General features: G+C 41.0%; 2 protein-coding genes across 2 annotated transcripts in view; one reads left to right on the top strand and one right to left on the bottom strand.

Moving 5' to 3' along the window:
- Nucleotides 1–3,395: 3,395 nt before the first annotated feature.
- Nucleotides 3,396–4,825, top strand: plagx (pleiomorphic adenoma gene X; the record flags this gene model as incomplete). The annotated part of the gene is made up of 1 exon (XM_084333086.1): nucleotides 3,396–4,825. The coding sequence occupies exon 1, from the start codon at nucleotides 3,512–3,514 to the stop codon at nucleotides 4,823–4,825; it is 1,314 nt and encodes a 437-aa protein (XP_084189212.1). The 5' UTR covers nucleotides 3,396–3,511.
- A 9,954-nt stretch (nucleotides 4,826–14,779) lies between these two features.
- The window catches only part of mylk2 (myosin light chain kinase 2), a gene marked incomplete at its 5' end in the record, with an annotated part of 119,038 nt that continues 113,411 nt past the window's right edge, over nucleotides 14,780–20,406 (bottom strand). The window contains 2 exons of the mRNA XM_084333457.1: nucleotides 14,780–15,590; nucleotides 16,660–16,792. Coding sequence (XP_084189583.1) covers nucleotides 15,510–15,590; nucleotides 16,660–16,792 — 214 coding nt within the window. The 3' untranslated portion in view covers nucleotides 14,780–15,509. The remainder of the gene's footprint in view (nucleotides 15,591–16,659; nucleotides 16,793–20,406) is intronic.

The raw sequence follows: 20,406 nt of genomic DNA, 5'->3' as shown, positions 1-20,406 counted from the left end.
TCTGGTGCAGGAATCTTTATTTGTACCCTTTAAATGCCAGTGTTTGTGATGGCATTACAAATTATTGTTAAAAAACAGGCTAGCATATGTATGATTAGCAACAACACTGATTTTGATGGATTTTTCAGTTTTTTTGTAATGTAAGAAAATCCATCAAATACAACGGTATGTTAACCACTAACGACCGCCCACCGGGGGCTGTTTTTTTCCCACAATGTAATATAATTATTTGTACGTTTTTTTACAAGTAGATTATTATTTTCAATATAGAATATTCGTTGACAGCCTTACAAGTACAATTAGTTACTGCACACTACATCACCCCTGAGTGGAACATGGAAAGCCAAACTTTCCCCCACTGTACCGAAAACCCGTACCGAACCTTGACTTCAAAACCGAGGTACGTACCCTACCGTGGTTTTTGTGTACCGTTAGGTTACACCCATAGGAGATATACTAAAAAGTTGTTTATCATTTTGGCTGGTAAAAAAAATCTCTCGCTGGTAGTTTTTAACTACAGGCATAGATAAATTGTATGTAATGATAAACAATGTCATAGTAACTGGTGGGTGTTATATTATTTCAAGATAATAAAGTAGCTATAATGAGTCGATAGATAAAAAGCAGTAATGGCATGTAGGTTACTCACCCTACTCATGTATCATCCACACTACACAGCATTTACAGACATAAATAAACTTCATGGCTCATCTCCTACTCTGAGTTTTCAGTAGGTGGTGTCAGAGGCAACTACCCATGTGATTGAAGGACAGTAGTTCTGAAATGTTCAATTGCAAATTGAATTAATTGTTGTGTTTTCTGTTAAATTAACCGTATAGATTAATCAACAGATTAATCTATAACAAAATAAATAATCGTTAGTTGCAGCCCTACTGCGTGTGTCTGCTGTAGGTTACTCTTTTCTTTACCTTTCCCCCCCCCCACAAATATTTTAGGAAGATACAGGTTGTATTTATTCATTTACATATATATATATATATATATCTTTTTTAATATCTTAAAATAATGTATATTTTATAATCGTGAAAACTGATATTTCCTCACAATAATCGTACCTAAACATTTCAAATCGTGACATCCTTAGGAGATGCTGCTAAGCCATGGTCAGTAGTTTATTGAACAATTTGGTACAAATACAAATTGTTATTCAATATATAATCTTTTTAACTTATGGTCTAATTCAAATAATTTTATCATTATTATATATATTAAATATTTTATTTATAGCATTTTCAGCTTTTTTGGTCAACGCAGGACCTTTTGGCCATGCAGGACCGACAGCGGCCACGCAGGACCGATCGAGGAGAGAGGGTGAAACGGGAGGAGAAGAGGGGAAGACATGCGGCATATGGCCACCGGGTCGGGGAATCGAACCCGGGGTGACCGCTTCGCAACTCAGCGTGCTATGTGGTGTGCTACTGGAGTGCCCCCAATTTTTTTTTCTTTTTACAGATACTATTACTTTGTATCACAAAGTACAATACAGAATACATTTAAATTGTATATTCATACAGTATATGTTTGTGAAGAATTTGACTTGTACATTGAAAAAAAAAAAAAAACTTTTTACCTTTGGTCATCATTAGTAATAGACAGATTCATCTGGCCATATTTAACATTTTGAAATACACATTTTGCATTTGCTTTCTCTCCCTGTGTGTGTGTGTGTGTGTGTGTTTCTGTTTAAATACACCAAGCTAACTTAGCAGTGTTTAATGAGAGATAGTGGATTCGTGGGACAGAATCTCTACTTTTATCACCTTTTTGTCACCTCTAACGTTAGTCATTTGGTAGATGATATGAGCAGGCTGTGCAATGAGAGTGTGAACAATTTGAAATAAGAGACAAGAGTGCTGATCTACTTAAAGGAACACGCCAACATTATGGGAAATGCGCTTATTATCTTTTCCAGAGTCAGACAAGAAGATGGATACCAATTTCCTCTCTGTGTGCAGTAGAAATGAATGAAAGTGGATATGGACCAGCTAGCCTAGTTGTTGGCCAAAAACACCTCCCAGAGTTTTAAGCTAGGCTAGTGGTCCATATCCGTTCCAATACATTTGTGCTAGGCTAGCGGTCCATATCCGCTTCTATTAATCTGTGCTAGGCTAGAATCTAAAATCGAACTGATGCAGATTTGAAATAAAAATCACTATCAGCCGATATAGGTTCGCAGTTACAGTATATAGATCTGCCCAATTCTTCTCGTTGGACAATGGACAGATTCATAAATAGATTCATAAAATAAAGTCATTGGCTGATACCAATATGGCCGTCAATATATTGTGCATCTCAGTATTTTAGCAGATGTGTCGTGAAATATAACTTGTAGGACACAAGCCAATGATTTAAACGCTATAGGACCACTAAAAGTTGTGTACGCCACGGCTGCCCCATGTTAGTCAAATGACCTTTTATTAGCGTCTTGAAGGACCATACCAGTCTTTTTGACATGTGGGTTCCAAGTCATTCTTAGAAAGATAGAGCATGCACATCCACTCTGGTGATCAGGTGTTCAAAAAAAAGATATCAAGGAAAATAGAAGTGCACCTTGATTTTTGTATCAATGCAAGAATGTAAAATAGTGGTATGGTCCTTTAATTAGTTGTCAATTGTGTTTTAATGCCAAAGGACTTATTTCTTGGAAATTGTTGAGCACATTTCTTGCATTGTATTAATATTGGTCTTTAATGAGCACTAGATTTAAAGAGGTCCATCTTGCACAATTGATTTCTGCAATCAGTCATATTTGGAAAGATCAGCTTGATGATTGAAAAAATATTTTGACTATTGTCAGTCAGTCAAGAATCTGGATGTACTTAAATGGACATACATTTATATATTACAGACCGAATTGAATATATATATATATTTTTTCAATTAGGTCTGTAATTAGATTTTTGTCATCATTGGCTTGGTTTTAGGAAGCCTTTTATTGGAAGTCATGCACCTATTTTAGCTCTGTAATAATAAATGTTTTTCATTTTTCCATATTGTTTCTACAGGACAGGGAACATGCGTGACTGCCTCTCTGATTCAGCTGCTACTGCAACACTGCCGTTTCTGGCTGGCTGAACCCTACAAACCACTTCTGGGATCAACACAAGAGCTCTTCTCTGAACACACACTGAGACACAAGCAGCCAGGGCTTCTAAAGCTACAGAGTGTGTGTGTGACTGCTCTCTCCTCTCATCACCCCCAGCCCTTTTGGGGTTGCTATGGCAGCGGCTGCCACGGAAACCAAGCGCCGGACACCAGCTCGCCCCGGTAAGGCAGGACAGACCAGCAGTCATCGCCGTAAGAGACCATCAAACACTCAACAAATAGCACTTGGCATTCATCGCAGCACTCTGAATTAGCAAGGCAGCCAGAGGTCTCCGGCCTGATGGTCAGCTCCCTGGAATAACCCCATGAGTGTTGTGCGTGTCTGGTCAGGCTTCTGGCCAGATTCCCTGTGCAGAAGAGCCAGCGCTGTTCCATCAGCCAGACCATGTTCCAACAGCAGGAGCATGTGAAGGAGCTGCAGCAGGCCAGCAGACAGCTCTTCCAGTGTCAGGAGTGTGGGAAGCAGTACAACACCCAGCTGGGCTACAGACGCCACCTGGTGGCTGCCCACAGCCCTGCAGCAGGCCTGCCCTGCCCAGAGGGAGCGCCTTCTCTGCTGGAGCACCTGGGCAGCCACAACGACAGGCCTCCGCCACCAGAGGGTGGTGCCAGCGCCGCAGTGCCCATACGGGAGAGGAAGTACTCGTGCGAACGCTGCGACCGGCGCTTTTACACCCGCAAGGACGTGCGGCGCCATGCTGTGGTGCACACGGGCCGCCGCGACTTCCTGTGCCCGCGCTGCGCCCAGCGGTTTGGCCGCCGGGATCACCTGACGCGCCACCTCAAGAAGAGTCACGCCCAGGAGGCGGGGTTAACGCCCGCCAGCACCCCCGTGGCCACTCCCACTCCTGCCACGCCGTGCGTGGTGAAGGAGGAGCCCAGCCCGGTGACATGTGACATGGCCTCCGCCTCCAAGGAGCCCCCCGATGCCTTCTCCATGGACATGTACAACTCGTACCCAATGGCCAACCCGGTCCCGGGGATGGGCCACCACCACGGCATCATGCAGAGCTCCCTGTCCTCGGCCATGGGGGTGGGTCGCCACATGCCTTCCCCCTCCCCTCACCACCACCACCACCACCTCCAACCTCCGCAGCAGCAGCAGCAGTCCCTGCATGGGCAGCAGCAGCCGTACGGCACCATGGCCAGGTACCAGCATGGATCTACCTCATATCCCCGCGCTGACGTGGACAGCTTCCTCCTCGACTTGCAGAGTGGCCTCCCGCCCCACCTAAACGCAACCCCTTCCTCTACCTCCTCCGCCGGCTCCCCGCAGAGGGAGGTGCTGGCGGAAGTTCCAGGCGTGGTGGCGGGGGTGGGGGCCGGGGACCCCCACCTGCTGTCACGGAGCCCTGCCCTCTCATCGGCCGAGCTGTCCTGCGCTGCTAACATGGACCTGGGCCCCCTGCTGGGCTTCCTGCCCTTCGGCCTGCCGCCCTACAGCGCTCACATGGGGATGGGAGGGCTGGTGATGGGCTACCCGTCTACCTCCACCACGGCTGCCTCCTCCCCATCCTCCTCCTCCGTCGGCCTGTCCTCCCAGGCCCCGGGCCCCTTCACCCTCCTCCAGCCTCCCCAGGCTCACGTACCCCAGGGCCCCGGGGCCCACAACCACAGTCAGCTACCTCAGGGGTACAGTAGTCCCGCTATGAGCACTTCCAACTCCCTACCTCGCTACTACCAGGCCTTCCAGCAGTGAGACCCCCCCCCATCCTCTCCCACCCCCAGGGGACACTGATAAGACTTGTCACCAATGGGAACTCGATCCGGCACAGGGCTTGGGGGTGTAGAGGGCGGGGGGGGGGGTGAGTGTCCACGTCCACGATCGACAGGTGTTGGCTTCCTGACGCGGCTCGCTTGTTCTTTTTTTTTCTTTCTTTTTTTTTAAAAGGACACAAAAATGGGAATGGTATTTTTTGTTTTTGCGTGAGCCTTCCATTTTGAAAAAAGAAAAAAGAAACAATAACGCTAATTTAGCCTGTTGACGCTAATCTTTAGTTATCTTTTGTCGAAAAACACAACGGATCAACCTCATCAGTATTACCTCGCGGTTGAAAAAACTGGAAGCTTATCGTGCGTTCGGTCGGTCCTCGGCGACTCCATACAGTCGGAAATCTCGGAGTTTACCACCAGGATGTTACACTGACCAAATGGTAAATACCAGGGGTAAACTCGGGCAGGTTCCACGATATCCGAGTTTACGAGTTGTGACGTTTCACTGACCCTTCACCTTTTGTGGTGCAAACATACTTTATCATGAACACGGAAGTATCATGAGACGACCATCAGAAATATGATGTTGACACGCTGGGATTCCTAGAAATCACTCAAACCAGTTGCATCAAGAAAGAAAGGTTGAATAATCTGACTGAATCTGCTGCCTTGCATCTGATTTGGTCCTGATTTAACTAGTGCACCCGAACGCCATCACCTCGTATTATTTACCATTTGGTCACATGATGAATTTTCGACTTGACAAGGATCAACCGAACGCACCATTATGAGAGAGAGGGAGGAGAGCGTAGAGTATTGTAGAGAAAAAGAAAAAAAAGAAAAAACCCAACCAAAGTAGAGTACTTCTTTTCAAACCTGTTACAAACAGTGGTTGCACTTAAATAAAATAGAAAATTTTAAATTTTAAAAAGAGAGCACACAATAGGTGCAGCACTGCAGTGAATCATAACAATTCATTATTCATCCATATTTAAAATAAGTCATTTTTATGAAGAAGAAAATACATCTTATAAGATATTAAAAAGAAAATGTATCCAGTTTCCCCTCCCAAAAGATGTACCGTGAGTAAGGGAACCTTACCCTCCACCCTACAGCAGATGGTGGAGAAATTCGGACTGGATTTCATTGGGCTTGCTGATGGTCAATCTCCCAGTACTGTGGAAACTCATTAGTCAGGATCTTACTCTGCGTTCAGACAGCAAGCAGCAGCCACATCGCCGTGCGACTGTCCAGGTTGAGCTAGCGCACTGCCAGGGTTGGGAAGGTTGCCGTCAAAGTGGGATCCAGCACTCGGGAGGTCGAGTGTATATATCCTGGTTTCATGGGTCGATCGCAACGGTATGCGTTTCTACAATACCGTTATCAGAAATAGATTTTTTTTTATCCGTTATATATAAAAATTGCACATTGCAGTATTATTAATAATAGGTGATGAAATTGGATTGAGAATTCATTTTGAATGAAGTGGCACCAATTGAGTTACAAGAAAGACATTTATACAAAAAGAAATACAAATTCAAAAAGAAAACTCAACACTGTATACCTCACACTTTATACCGGAAAAACAAGTAACGTCAAATAACATATCTTTAAAATCTGAGAGAAATACTGTCATATGGTATTTTGGTCATATTGCCCAGCTCTGGCATATTATTTGTTACCTGCTAAAGAAAATGCAATAGGTAGCCAACTCATGTCACATAAACTATTACTTTGGATCACAATATGAAGCAAAAACAGTATATAACAATATATTGACAATATATTGCAATTTAAATCTATTATAAATTGAAATACATTTCCAATGCTATTACCATCATCTATATCCATGACTTACCATTATGTCAAGTGATATTTGATATTGTCCTTAGTCTCACAAAGAAAATATATTTTTGCCTTCAAACATGTTTCTTAGTAATCTGACCCGTAATCAAACTTTTTATCTGAATTTTAAATCTGATACATCTTTTTTTATTTATTTTTACAGATTAGTTTCCTAATGGTTTGTAATCAGATTACTGTAATCCCATAATATGTAATCCATTACTTCCCAACCTTGTTGATTTTTAGCAGTAGCCCCAGTGCTGTTGCAAGGTAATAGGCAAGATGTACAGCAACAGCGTTAACACATTAGCTGTAGGCAGGTAATGGGGCTGTGGCTAACTTTTACCTCAGAGACACAGGAAAGGGAAATTAAGGTGAATGTGGTCAACATCGGCTTTCAGTTCATAGAAAATGACTTCTGATCACTGGTCTCTCCAGTTGCTTTAGTGTGTGAACGCAAAGTTAAGAGTTCCAGACGACCGACCAAATGAGTGTCGATACATTGGAAATATAGCACACAATCATCAGCATATTGCAGTGTTGCTGCTATATACAGAAGCATATAAAATGGACATTGGATTCAACATGGTGCTTGCACACCTGTTTACTATTTTGATAGATTTGAGCTGGTGCAAGCTCCCACCATTTCAGTCTTTACCATCATCCATTCCCACAATGTTCTCCCAGGTTTAACCGCCGTCTCCTCGGTCTTGCCTCAGGCACTCTTCCTCCACTGTACGTTAAAGGCAAGGCAAGGCTAGAGGAGGTCATGATTCAAGGAAGGTCTATTGAGATTCAAGCCTTAGCTGCCTCATTGGAAGGCTCCCTTGAAGTAGGGCTGCACAAATTTGACCAAAAAAAGGATTGTGACTCTTTTTGCCTACACATTGGGAGTTGTGGTATGAATTGTGCAGCTCCTCTACATAAATTATTTTTCATAGGCTCAGTGTGACTGGTGATTATGGAGTTTCTTTGACTTGAAACAACCTCTGCCAGATTCTGCTGTAACACCAGAGGTCATGGCTAGAGGCATGCACATTTTGTTATCTTCGAAAATCTAAATATATATATTACAAAATATATAAATCTTCTTTAATCCTTATTGTAGGTTAGGGTGGGGCATTGTGTCTCCAGTGGGTTTAAGGTAAGGGTTAGGTTGTTTTTTCCTAAAGTGAAAATGATGACGAGTTCAATGAAATGTGGATACATCAAACCATGACCAACACCAGAAGAAATTGTTTATGTGACCATGTAAAAAGAAAAAACTGAATTTTGTTCCCATAAGGGGGGGAAAAGGCTCTGGCTTTGCAGCATTCAAGACTGCGGTTTCCTCCCCGATTTTTAAGTTGTGCAGCCCTACTTTAAAGTAGTCACTGAGATATATATTACTGATTTTTAAACTCAATCAACAGTGTAGTACCAAACATCATCCCACACTACTGCAATAAAATCCTGTGAGCCAGGAATTTATTCCTGAAACGGGCACGGCTCAAATAGCACCATCAGCTCAATTCAAGTGGCATTTCTCATTCTATAGCACCAGCGTGGAACGTGACCTTTTCATAAATTATGTTATTTTGGAGAGAAGATATTCAGAGATCGTTACTGAAATGGTTTGGTTCACTCTTCTGCCTTACTTACATTTGCTGTATATTAAAAAGGGCCTTAACTCCAGGGTTTGGTTCAATTCACCTGCAATTCAGTTGGTTCATTATGTGAAATTCATACCTTGAGCGTGAAAAGGTTATGATATTCAATTGATTTGAAATACCTGAGAATGAATGCTCAAACATTAGCAATATGTATTAAGAGGTGCACCGATATCACTCTTTGCTGATGTACAAGTATATTCTTTTGACTATTCTCTAATGCAGAGTAATTACTTACTATATTCTGTTCAGAATTGTGTGGGAAAAAGTTCTTATATAGAGTTACATTATATTTTATTATTTAATCAAATCTAGAATTTTCTCATGTAACTGAAAGTTAAACATAATTTGATCATCAGCAAATGCCACTGTACTAGTAATCGGTTCTTGGTATCTGTAGCCTTTGCTGATGCAAAGTATTTTAGGCTGGTATCGGGATGATACTGGTGGGCCTCTTAAGTTTCTAGGACCATTTTGAATTGATTGAATTGAAAAAGGCTTTGAGCCCAACCCTGCTTACCTCACTGTCATTGTCGCAAGCCTTGAAAGTGTTGCACCAGTGTCTTAAAAAGCTACTGTTTTAGAATACCTCTCTGGAGTGTCTGACTGGGTTATGCACTTATGACATTTATATATAAAAAGAAAAAGGATGAAATTGATCTCTTTTAAGAAAAAAATAATGTTATGTACCTCATCAAACATGCAGAACTTTTGGTTTATATTTTTATTGGTATTTGCCTACTAGTTATTTTGGCTCTTACCCATGCCATTAGATTTAAAAGTATAAAAAGGTAGATTTTATGAATCTAAAACGTTTGTTTTTATCTAGCCGGACAGACAGCGAAGTCATAAGTCACCCATAAACTTGCTACCTCTTGTCATAAATCTTCTTCTGAGAAAAGAAAAAATAGTTTTGACATTGTAACAGTTCAGCAGTTTTGACTTGAGTAAGCTATGGAAACGCATTGGGGGAAAAAAACTTTTTCAAGTATTGGGTCTACACACTCATCTACTAATAGCTGTGTATCCTGTCATAGATATGTTTTTATCCATGCCTTTGATATTTCTTTTTGTTTTTGTTTGACTACCTCAGAGAAGAGCAGAGTTATTCTCCATCTAACTACAGAGAAAAATGTCTGTATAGTTTTATTTTTTGTCTGTGAACAAACGCACATACTTTGTAGCTTCCTAGTTTTGTATTGAGGTTAGGTTAGAGCGGGGGAAAAAAAGAGATGATTTCTAGCACATGTAATGTACGGCCTGGCGACCCCACGTTGAACTCACCCTGTTCTCCCTCTTCACCTTCTGCTCCTGCTTGTTCAGTTCTGGAACGTAAATTCAGTGTTTCCCATATGTAGATTTAATTTGTGGTGGGCTGGCAGCTCACCACAATATAAACCCGGTCTGCAAATAAATGTCTCAAACTGACAGACTAATATTAAAAGCACTTCTCCTGTCAAATATAGTTTCTGTTTAGGCTAATGGAGTCTATCTAATCCACTCTATAGCCTACAACTACAAATAACGTAGAGAACGTGTGGGAAGCACTGCTGCTACGTAGTCCAGTGATATGGTCTTAACCATCTTACAGAATTCAACATCTATTAGATGATTAGAAATTAAGTTGTCAGCAATTGAGGAAAAAATAATACTTAACAGTTTGGAAGGAGTCCAGTCTGAACACATCTGAGGGTGTTTACATACACAAAGTATTCCGGCAAAATATCCTGGTTAAAGGTATCCAGTGGAGTTTCTGACCACTAGTTGGTGCTATAGTGCACACTAGGAGAAAAGGGGTTCCCAAAAATGGGAACAGAGTTCCAAAATGAAACTGAAGACCAAACCTCATGTAATTTTTAACCAATCGCATGATCATCATACAAAATTGTATCTCCTCTCACTAATTGTCCTCTGCCAATCCAATTCCACTGCGCTACATTTTAAAAGGCTCTAACCTCGGCTCCTACCTTTACATGGTTTCGCTCCCGTTCATTCAGGCAGGGACCCAGCACCGCCCACAGGTCCACCGGGGGTTGGCCTCATTGTCTGAAAGGGGCTCCAGAGCTCCCTATCAACCTGGCAGGATACCATCACTCCAGAGACCGTGGCCATCTACATGGCAGGGTTTGCTCTGTGCTCCTCGTCAGCGATGAGGTCCACGCCAAAGATTTAGGCATTATTCATTCTGCTATGCTATATTCTGTACCATCGTTTCATATTAAACTTATCATCTATAGCACTTCAATTTGGCAAGTTGTTAGTTGAACTTGGCAAAGGTTATGAGGTAGGAACTGTATTCAGCTTGTAGGACGATAGCATAATAGAAAACAAAAGCAAGCGGTTGAGAGAACTCCATTGGATACCCTTTTAAAGTTTTTACTGCAAAGTAAATTAGTTCAGCTCAACATTTTTATAATTTCATTATCTTGAATGTGTAGAGCGGGATACTGTTGTGCATGTAAACGCGTTCAGTGACGACAAACACCTGCAGGGGCAGAAGACGTAACGGGACATCCAGGCCAATTAATGTACCCATCAACTTACCGAACGATGATTCGATACAATTGTAGTGTTGCCTGCGTTGAAGTTGGCTTAGAGAACCTCTACAAACAAAATAAAATGCAGGTATCGCCACTTTTTAACTTTGTTGAATTAGAACAATTTTTGCCTTTTAGGTGTTTGTATTATCACCTGATAGTTTATAGAGGAAGATGAAAAGACAGAATAAACAGCTCTCATATTATTTTCTAATTGTCAGAACATAAAGCAATAAAAGCCCTCTTTTAGATTTTGACTGTTTTTGCTGTTGTATTTTTTTCCCCTTGTGATTCAATGCAAATTGTATGTTATTTTAAGTTTTCAGGAGGTGGAAACTGGTGGATTTCCCCCTTCTTAAATCTGTAATGCTGTCAAACTGCAACCTCTAGGCAAAACAGTCCCACTTGGTACTGCATTTTATTTACATTATTTTGTTTTGGTCTGATGTGTGGCTTGGGAGTTCTTTAACTTATTATATTGTGAATTTCTCCAGACATCAGACCAAAACTGACTAGGTCACTGTGTGACAGCATTACAGATTATATCTTTAAATGCTGGGATCACAGGGATTTTCTCATCTCGGTATGGGGTAACCAATTATGTAAAAGGTTTGGGAACACCTGTTGTTGACAACCATCGCAACAGGTTTTTAGGGGTTATTGCATTTATTCTTAAAACACTTAGTTAACAAAAATGCCATATTACAACTTTATCATACAGTCAACTGTTAAAAGATGGGAGGACACAGGAGTTAGAAATGCATGCTTTGTTTTAAAACTACAGCAACTCGATACCTTATACTGTTGATGCCAAGAGTTATCCAGGAATTCTACTTAAATATAATTTGTTTGTAAGCTAACTCTAAAACCTTCCCACAATATGTAAGACTTTTTAGTTTTGAACATTCATGGTAAGGATCAATATCTTCTTTTCATAATCGTTGGAAGTGTATTTGTTGTATTAATTGCCCAGCCCTACTATCAAATATCTAGAATTATATAATATATTTTATATAGGCACAGGAGCATAAATTCTCAGCCAATCGCTCCGAGAGCACATAAATCAAAACTCTTAAGATGTGGAAATGAGTTTTGCCTGGTCTTTGTATGGATGTGGCTTCAGTCTGAGATATTATTTAGGCTCTATATCTGTGATATTATTTAGTGAAATGACATACGACAGGGTTTGAAAGCTTCAGATTACCAAGTTCAGAATTGCTTCCCCTCAATGATGTCACAATGGGAACAAGCAATGAATTGGCTTTTATTAATCAATTAGCCTACCTAATGTACTGCCCAGTTTGTAAACCTTTTTACTTTTGGGTGTGGTATAGCCAGGCAGGAAAGGAAATAGTTGTTTAAAATTAGATGTGTTGCTACACCCACCAAAAAGTTAAAAACACATTATTAAAGGGAATAAAGAAATTACATTTTGATTTAGACAAATTTCTTAGCAAAGAAATACTTTAACAAACATGTTCCAGAGATTCAAGAAAGTTGTAGAAAATTGTATATGTAACCTATAAAACAAAGAATTACATTTAGTAATTTAGCTGAGTCTTATCCAAAGCGACTTACAAGTTCTGTACGACAAGTCATCAGGAAGGGCACAACTCTATCAGCTGAGTAACAATGTTCATCAAAGTGTTGAGTGCTACAGTGTAGGTTAGTATATTAGGACAAGTACATGACAGTAAGGTTAGTTAGGGTTAGATTTGTTCCCCCTTTCATTTCAGATAATGGTTGAAGAAGTGTGTCTTTAGTCGACGCCGAAAGATTGGACGGGTTTCGGCTGTCCTAACTGTGGTGGGCAGTTCGTTCCACCATTGTGGGGCAAGGACTGAGAAAAGGTGGCTCCTCCTTGATGACCCTCCCGGAGCTCAGATAGGAGTGGAGTGGGTCTGAGGCGGCCAGAAGATGCAGAGCGTAGGGGTCTTGAGGGTGTGTAGTTAGAGACCATTGACCGGAGGTAGGCGGGAGCGGTTCCCTTCGCCACGCGGTATGCCAGGTCGAGGGCCTTGAAGCGGATTTGTGCGGCATATGGGGAGCCCATTTAAAAGCAATGCCTTCCAAAAGCTAGACCCAGTATGCAATACTATGACTATATAGTATATCTGAAGTATATCAGTTATACTTTTGAGTATATCACTTATACACAGTTGTCTTGAAGGGTAGGACTTGCTTTTGGAAAATACTCTTCATACCTTTCAGATCCCACTGTAACTCACACACAAGCTCCATTTGCTTCCAGTGTTTACAATTGAGTACCTCAGACAAAGAACCATATAACTCCTTTTTGTGTTGTTTTCAAACGTTATTATCTAATGATGGTAAGTTCCAGTGTTGTGTTCACTCATAGTTAAAGACAGTAGAGGATAAGTACTTTGTGGTGATGTATCACATTCACACTCCCAAGTGATTTGGTTTGATTTTACAACTGCAAAGACTGTCCACAAGACTTAAAAACCGACATACAAGTCCCTCACTGCAAGGGTTCAATCAATACAAACCATTTACAGTGTATCATACTGCATATCAATACATCTTCAGTCTAATAAGCCAGAAGTGGGGACAGCTCCTCAGCAAGCGGTGCCGTACTCTATTTAGCAGGGTTGGGATCCATTCACTTTCAGTTGAATTTCAAATTGCCGTTTACTTGCTGATGATAGCGATATCCATTCTCATTTACTTGTCATTAAGTTGGATAGTACAACCTTAAAAAAAAGGTTTATCAATATTAAAATTGGAAAGAAACTGCACCTCCTGAAGTGATGTGAAAGTTGCACAGACTCAAAATATTTACCAGACCATACTTTCCCTGTAAATACTATTGTGAATTTGTATATTTACTCCACATGTGTTCCTTGTTTAACAAAGTATATCCTTGTAAATTATGTATAGTTCCAGAGAGGTCCAAATATATCCTGACATCAGGAAGCCAGTTTAAGAAGACGTTTTAATATCTATATCCAATATGCACACAACCATCCATTTACCCCCAACAGACAGGAAACACTCATTATTGAACTTAAAAGTCAAACGTGATGGATGTAGAGTTCCTACACATTCCATGACGTATAGCCAATAGCGTAATTCTACAATTAATATTTGTCAGCATCTATGATTATTAAATAGCTGAATTCCCAGTAGGACTAGTGAATTAATCGGTCGGAATACTGAGCACATCTCTTGTTAACATTCTATTCAAAGAGGTCTTTGCATTATTGCATATGGGAAACTCAAATTTCACAGATTTGGCGATGAAATCAATTAATCGATTAGTCAACAAAAATTGTTTTTTATAGTCGACTATTTGTCGACTAAGGGTTTCTTTAGTCGAGGACAACCCTAGTTCCCAGTCTTCTATCTGATACCACTATCTCCGGAGCTTATATTATAATCATAAAATCTGATATTTGGGTTATAAAATATCTAGATTTACGGGGAGCCAAGCTTGATGTTTTAACACAAGGATTATGTGAACGTTTTTCATATCGTTTTCAAATTCCATGACTTGAAGTACTACATGACCTATGTTGCCTATGTGTGCATAAAAACCATCTCTTCTAAACATACTATAGTCTAGTAGTGAATATATCAGTGCATTCCTTGGCTCTTCTTCTGTGCAGGGTACCCTCTCACCAGAAAACCTAAATAAAGTACTAATCGACAACAGGGAAAAAATATACATAATGTAGGCTACATTATGTTATAGCCATAGTGAAGCCAAGTGATATATTTACGTATTGTATCGACAAAAGTCCAAAACAGACGTTGCGATGAGTGATGAGTGCTCTCATTACTATTTAACTATGATTATAGTTAAAGTTATTTTTAACATTTGCTTAACGGTTATGGTTAAAGTTAGGGTTTTCAGGGAACTTAGGTTTTCTGAAAACATAAAAAGTTTAAATCTTTTAAATATGTAATATACTGTATGTACTTATTATACATACACATGTTACATTTTCGATACAATATGTAAATATATTACTTATGGCTACAACATAACACATTATGTACCTTTTTTCATATGGTGATTAGTACTTTACTATTTTAAGTGAGATCGGGCTGCTGTTGGACCAGTAGGCTAAGACCATATATAAAAGTGGTTCTCAACCTTTTTCCATGTCAAACAACCCCAAAATGTATACACATTAGGCCAAGGACCCCCATTTGATAATTAAAGAAATGTCATATCTGTCTACACTGTATGTTAGCCATCTCGCCAACTGCTATGTGGTTGTTGATTTGTGTTCATTTAAATAATTTACTTTGAATGAAAAGTGCACTACAAATACAATGTTGTAATTATATTGTAAATATATTATAATAATTGTTTTTATAATTTCCTGCAAACAGAATGTCCCCTCAAGAACAATAGTTGGACGTGTCTCATAGTTGAAGAGACGAATGACTAGCACAGTCCTCTCCTTAGGTCAACCTTTGGTGAATGAAGTGAAATTTAGCTATCCACACACAGACACACACGCCCGTCACCCCACCCAAGGACCCCTGGACGTCCTGGGGCCCAACACTGATTTGCTATACACTGTACACACCCACCCACATTGTTGATGGTTTGAATCCAACTCACAGACCTCTTTGCTCGAGGTGTGAATTGAAAGTGAGGAGGCGTTCAGACGCCCAGGGAGGTCAGGGATCCTGAACTGCTGATCTTCTTTAGTCTGTTCGCTGCTGTTATGGCGATGTAGTTTTTCTGAGAAGAAATCAGGTGAAAATGTTAGACTTGACATAAAAAAATAATGAATGATGTTCCAACTACATCCGTTTCTGTATTTACAGTGTTTTTGAGATGGGAAAGAAAGCTTTTATGATATTTGCTCCCTCTCTTCTTGCCTTGACTACTGCAATGCACTACTAGCTGGTTTACTGGCTTCCGCCACCAAGGCACTTCAACTCATACAGGCCCGCCTGATCTCCAATCTAACAAAGTCAGTCAACATTACCCCACATCTCAGAGAGCTGCACTGGCTTCCCATTTCCACACAATGGCTCTGTCCTACTTCCGCCCAATGGTCTCTAACTACACACCCTCTCAAGACCCCTACGTTCTACATCTTCTGGCTGCCTCAGACCCACTCATATCCAAGCTCCTGGGAGGGGGGGTCATCAAAGTGAAGCAGGCTATTCTTGGTCCTCGCTCCACAATGGTGGAATGAACTTCCCAACAGTCAGGACAGCTGAAACCCGCCCAATTTTCTGTGGTAGACTAAAACACATTTTTTTTTGATAAAAGTGTCAGCTAAATGACTAAATGCCTGCAGGAAGACTTGAAGCTCAAAAGAGTTGGATGCTTGTAAACAGGTTAGATAGTACAACCTTTACCCTCCATGCCCCCCAGAATCTGACCTCTCCACACCCTGAAGCTATGATCCTCAGACACAGATCTGCTCTCCTGTCTTTAGCATGGCGGCCCCCACCCTCTCTCTCGGCTGAGATCTCCTCCGCCACATCCTTGGACTCCTTCAAGACAGCCCTGAAAACCCACCTGTTCACCAAGGCCTACGGCCTCGCCTCCCTGTTCATCAGTTATTATTATTTATTCTGCTTATGTTTTGTTACAAAACCTTTTGTTGCTTTGTAAAGCATCCTCAGTTTTCATGAAAGGCACCATATGAATCCAAACCAATATTATTATTAATAAGAACAAAATCCACTTCCTGAATTCAGCTAATTTAAAGTGAATTGATCCCAACCGTGTGTGTGTGTGTGTGTGTGTGTGTGTGCGCGTTTGCGTGCGCTTGCGTGCGTGGCCACACGCTAACCTTCCACAGCCTCTTGGCCATGTATTTCTTGAGCAGGACTTGGGACTTGAGTATGATGTTGTTGTGTCTGGCCTTCTCTGAGATGTTATTGAGCCATGGGTGTTTCAGACACTGGGTGGCGCTCATCCTGCCCCTGAAGAAAGGGAGGGAGAGAAAAGGTGGCTAGAGGTACAACTCCAGAATGAAGGAGAATATATATATTTTTTTGCAGATTTTCTGAAAGTATACTTTAGTATAATTTGTATGTATTCAGAAAGTATACTAAAGTTTTGTTACATTGAAACTTAAGCTGTACTTAAGATGTGCTTAACCCAGGGGTCAGCAACCTTTACTATCAAAAGAGCCACTTTTCCCCCATCCCACAAAATAAAATGCTCATAAGTACCCTTAAAATGAAGATAACACAGTGTATAACGTTTTATATATCCCCAAGCATACCCCACATTTAGCATAAAACGCCTGACAATTGCATACCCAAAGTAATTTGCGATTTATTATACTTTATACTTATAGCACACAGTTTGTTGCATTAATGGGATTATAAAGCAACAAAAAGAAAAAAAATTACTTTTTAATTGCTGTTTTTACCTGTTATAACAAAGGAAAACCTCAAACTCTTATGAAGAGGAGAAAAAATACTGGCTGTGTAGACCTATTTTTTTATAAAACACAGAAGAGGAGACAAAACACTGGTGTCTGTAGACCGACTTTGAAATAAAACCCTGAACTATTCAGGTATATTTGAGTCCTTCCCTTATTTATGGAATATTTATAAAATAGAAAGTAGTCCACTTTGAAAAAAGAATACCATGTGTAGACCTACTTTGAAATAAAACACAGAAAAGGAGAAAAAACACTGGCATCTGTAGACCTACTTTGAAATAAAACCCTGAACTATTCAGGTATATTAGAGTCCTTCCCTTATTTGTGGAAAATCTATAAAATAAAAAGTAAATTTTTCATTGTTCGCAAATTTCGCACCACATATCAGGCATGGTAAGCCTTTTGTTGACTAAATATCTTAGTTGATGAAATATTTTTTCATTTCAGTGTCACAGTATGACATCGATCTCCAAAATAAGAAAAAAATTATAAAATAAAAAAGTTAAAAAAATAAATAATTTTTTATTTTTTTTGGCCAGGGAGCCGCAGCTGATTGGCTAAAGAGCCGCATGCGGCCTCGAGGCCGCAGGTTGCCGACCCCTGGCTTAACCCTTTACCGGCCAAGTAATAATTTTTGGCCACTTCCCCATACAATATATTTAGTCAGGTGGGAGAGGGGGGATCTTTAATCTATGAAAAAAACTTCTTCCAGCCAATCAGCACAGGTCAGGCTATGACACAGATATTAGGCGTGTTCGAGATGGATTTCGGTTCGCCTCGAAAGTAGACGAGAGTAGCCGAGTGAAGCCGGGGGAGGAGTTAAAAAGGCGGACACTTCCGATTTCACGAGAGTTTTGATTGATTGATTGATTGAAAAGTTTATTAACAGATTGCAGAATGGGTACAGTACAGTACAGCTCAATACACACAATTGTTAAGGGGATGCAGACCAGAGAAAGACTTTTGTCTTGTTTACATCAGGGTCCCCCATTTTCAATTCATCATAACATATATGACATACATGACATACAGATAGACAGTACTGCTACATCTATACATTTATGACATATCAGATTTGCAAATACAGTACTGTTTGTGATACAAAAGTGTCCAGAAAAGGAGTGTATATACATTTGGCATAGAAACTGTACATTGGAGGAGGTTGGTTGGGTGGGGTGGGGTTGGGTGGGTTGGGTGAGGGCTGTACATTGGAGGTGGGGGGGGGGGGGGGGGTTGGGAAGGGGACACACACACATTTTACACTGTACATTGGAATATTGACAAAGCCTTACTTGGTCATTTACTGTACAACTAGGTTAGGACATTTGTAGGGGCCAGTTTCGAATTGCAGTCTCACGTAGGTGTTTTTTGAGAGTGTTTTTGAAGGTGGGTAGTGATTCACATTCCTTTACAGCTTTAGGCAGGGCGTTCCACATTGATGTGGCATAATTGCGAAACGTGTTTAGTCCCTTGTTTGATCCGAATCTGGGTTTTACATGATTTGTGGAGCTCCCTCTGGTGTTGTGATCGTGGTATTCACTGACCTTTGGGAAGTATTTTGACATGTACATGGGTACCTTGGTCGCGTAGTGTATCTTGTAGACCAGGCCCATTGCAAGTTGCTGTACTCTGTCGTCTACTCTAAGCCATCCTAGGTTGTCAAAGTGGGCAGGGGTGAGGTGGGTTCTAGGAGTCAGGTCAAGTAGTAGTCTGACTAGCTTGTTTTGTAATTTGTTTTTTAGTGCCTTTGAGGTGCTTTGGTACCATGAGGTGCAAGCATAGTCGTAGTACCCTTGAATGAGTGCTCCTGCTAGAGTCTTCAGGGTATTCTTGTTTACCAGAGAGGAGATCCGGTACAAGAATCGCGTTCGTTGGTTGACTTTTTTTATTACATTGGATGCCATTTTGTCACAGGAAAGATTAGCCTCTAGGATGGAACCCAGGTAGGTAATTTCATCTTTCCTTGTGATAATATTGTCACCCACTGTAACCGAGAAGCCGTCGGTCTTGCTGAGTTTGTTATTTGAACCGAAGAGAATGGACTCTGTTTTGCCCATGTGTAATGATAGTTTGTTGTCGGCGAGCCATATGCAGATTTTGCCTAGTTCCGAGCTGAGGGCTTTTTCAACCTGTAACTTGTTCTTGTCAGAGACCAGCAGGGCTGAGTCGTCCGCAAACAGGAACAAGTTGCAGTCACAAGCTGACGACATGTCATTTGCATAAATTAGGAATAGTAGCGGTCCTAGTATGCTTCCTTGTGGAACACCACAGCTCACTGTGAGGGGGGGGGATAGTGTACCGTTTACTTCCACCATCTGTTCCCTCCCCTCCAGGTAGGATTGTATCCAGCTCACTGATAAACTATCAAAACCAATTGCTTTTAGCTTGTCAATCAGAATGGTGTGATTGACAGTGTCGAAGGCCTTTTGTAGGTCCAGCATGACCATGCCGCAGTATTTGCCCGCGTCCACCTCTTGTTTGATGTGGTCGTTCAAGTAGAGAAGGCATGTGTCAGTGGAGTGGGATGTTCTGAAGCCAGATTGGAATTCGTAGATTAGATTTTTTTCCGCGAGGTACTTTTCGATCTCTCGCCTAGTCTCGCATGGCAGATACGCTTTCACGTCACCACACACACATTACACACCTGTCCAGCTTATTATAATGCAATGGCCGTGTGCAAAATTTGATCAGATTCAAATGTACAGCACAATATACCATAATGTATACCATCTTGTGCGGGCTCCTGGCCGCACGCACACACAACACACTGCTGAATAATTCTGTTTTGCATCAATATATATATGTATACTGTGTATATTGAGGCAAAACAGAATTATATATACAGTATTGTACTATTGAGGCAAAACAGACGACGCATGTGTGTGTGTGTGTGTGTCTGACAGCTTGAAGTTTATCATGATGATATGATGATAACGCATAACATAATAAAGTTTTCAATCAATCAATCAAACGTCTCATAACTCCCTGGCTGTCACGTGGCTGGTGACTGACAACTTTTCTGAGCCAATAGGCGCTTTGCGCGACCGTAGCAAGTCGCTTCCCAGCCGGGAGGCGTGTAGCTTATTAACAGCGGAAGAGTGCGTCGCGTGCTTCCGCGTTTTCTCTGATTGGCCATGACGCCCA

The sequence above is a fragment of the Notolepis coatsorum genome, assembly GCF_963971535.1.
Source record: "Notolepis coatsorum genome assembly, chromosome: 17".
NCBI classification, from domain to species: domain Eukaryota; kingdom Metazoa; phylum Chordata; class Actinopteri; order Aulopiformes; family Paralepididae; genus Notolepis; species Notolepis coatsorum.
Note: the sequence above shows the minus strand (reverse complement) of the source record. Positions and strands in the feature narration are given on the sequence as shown.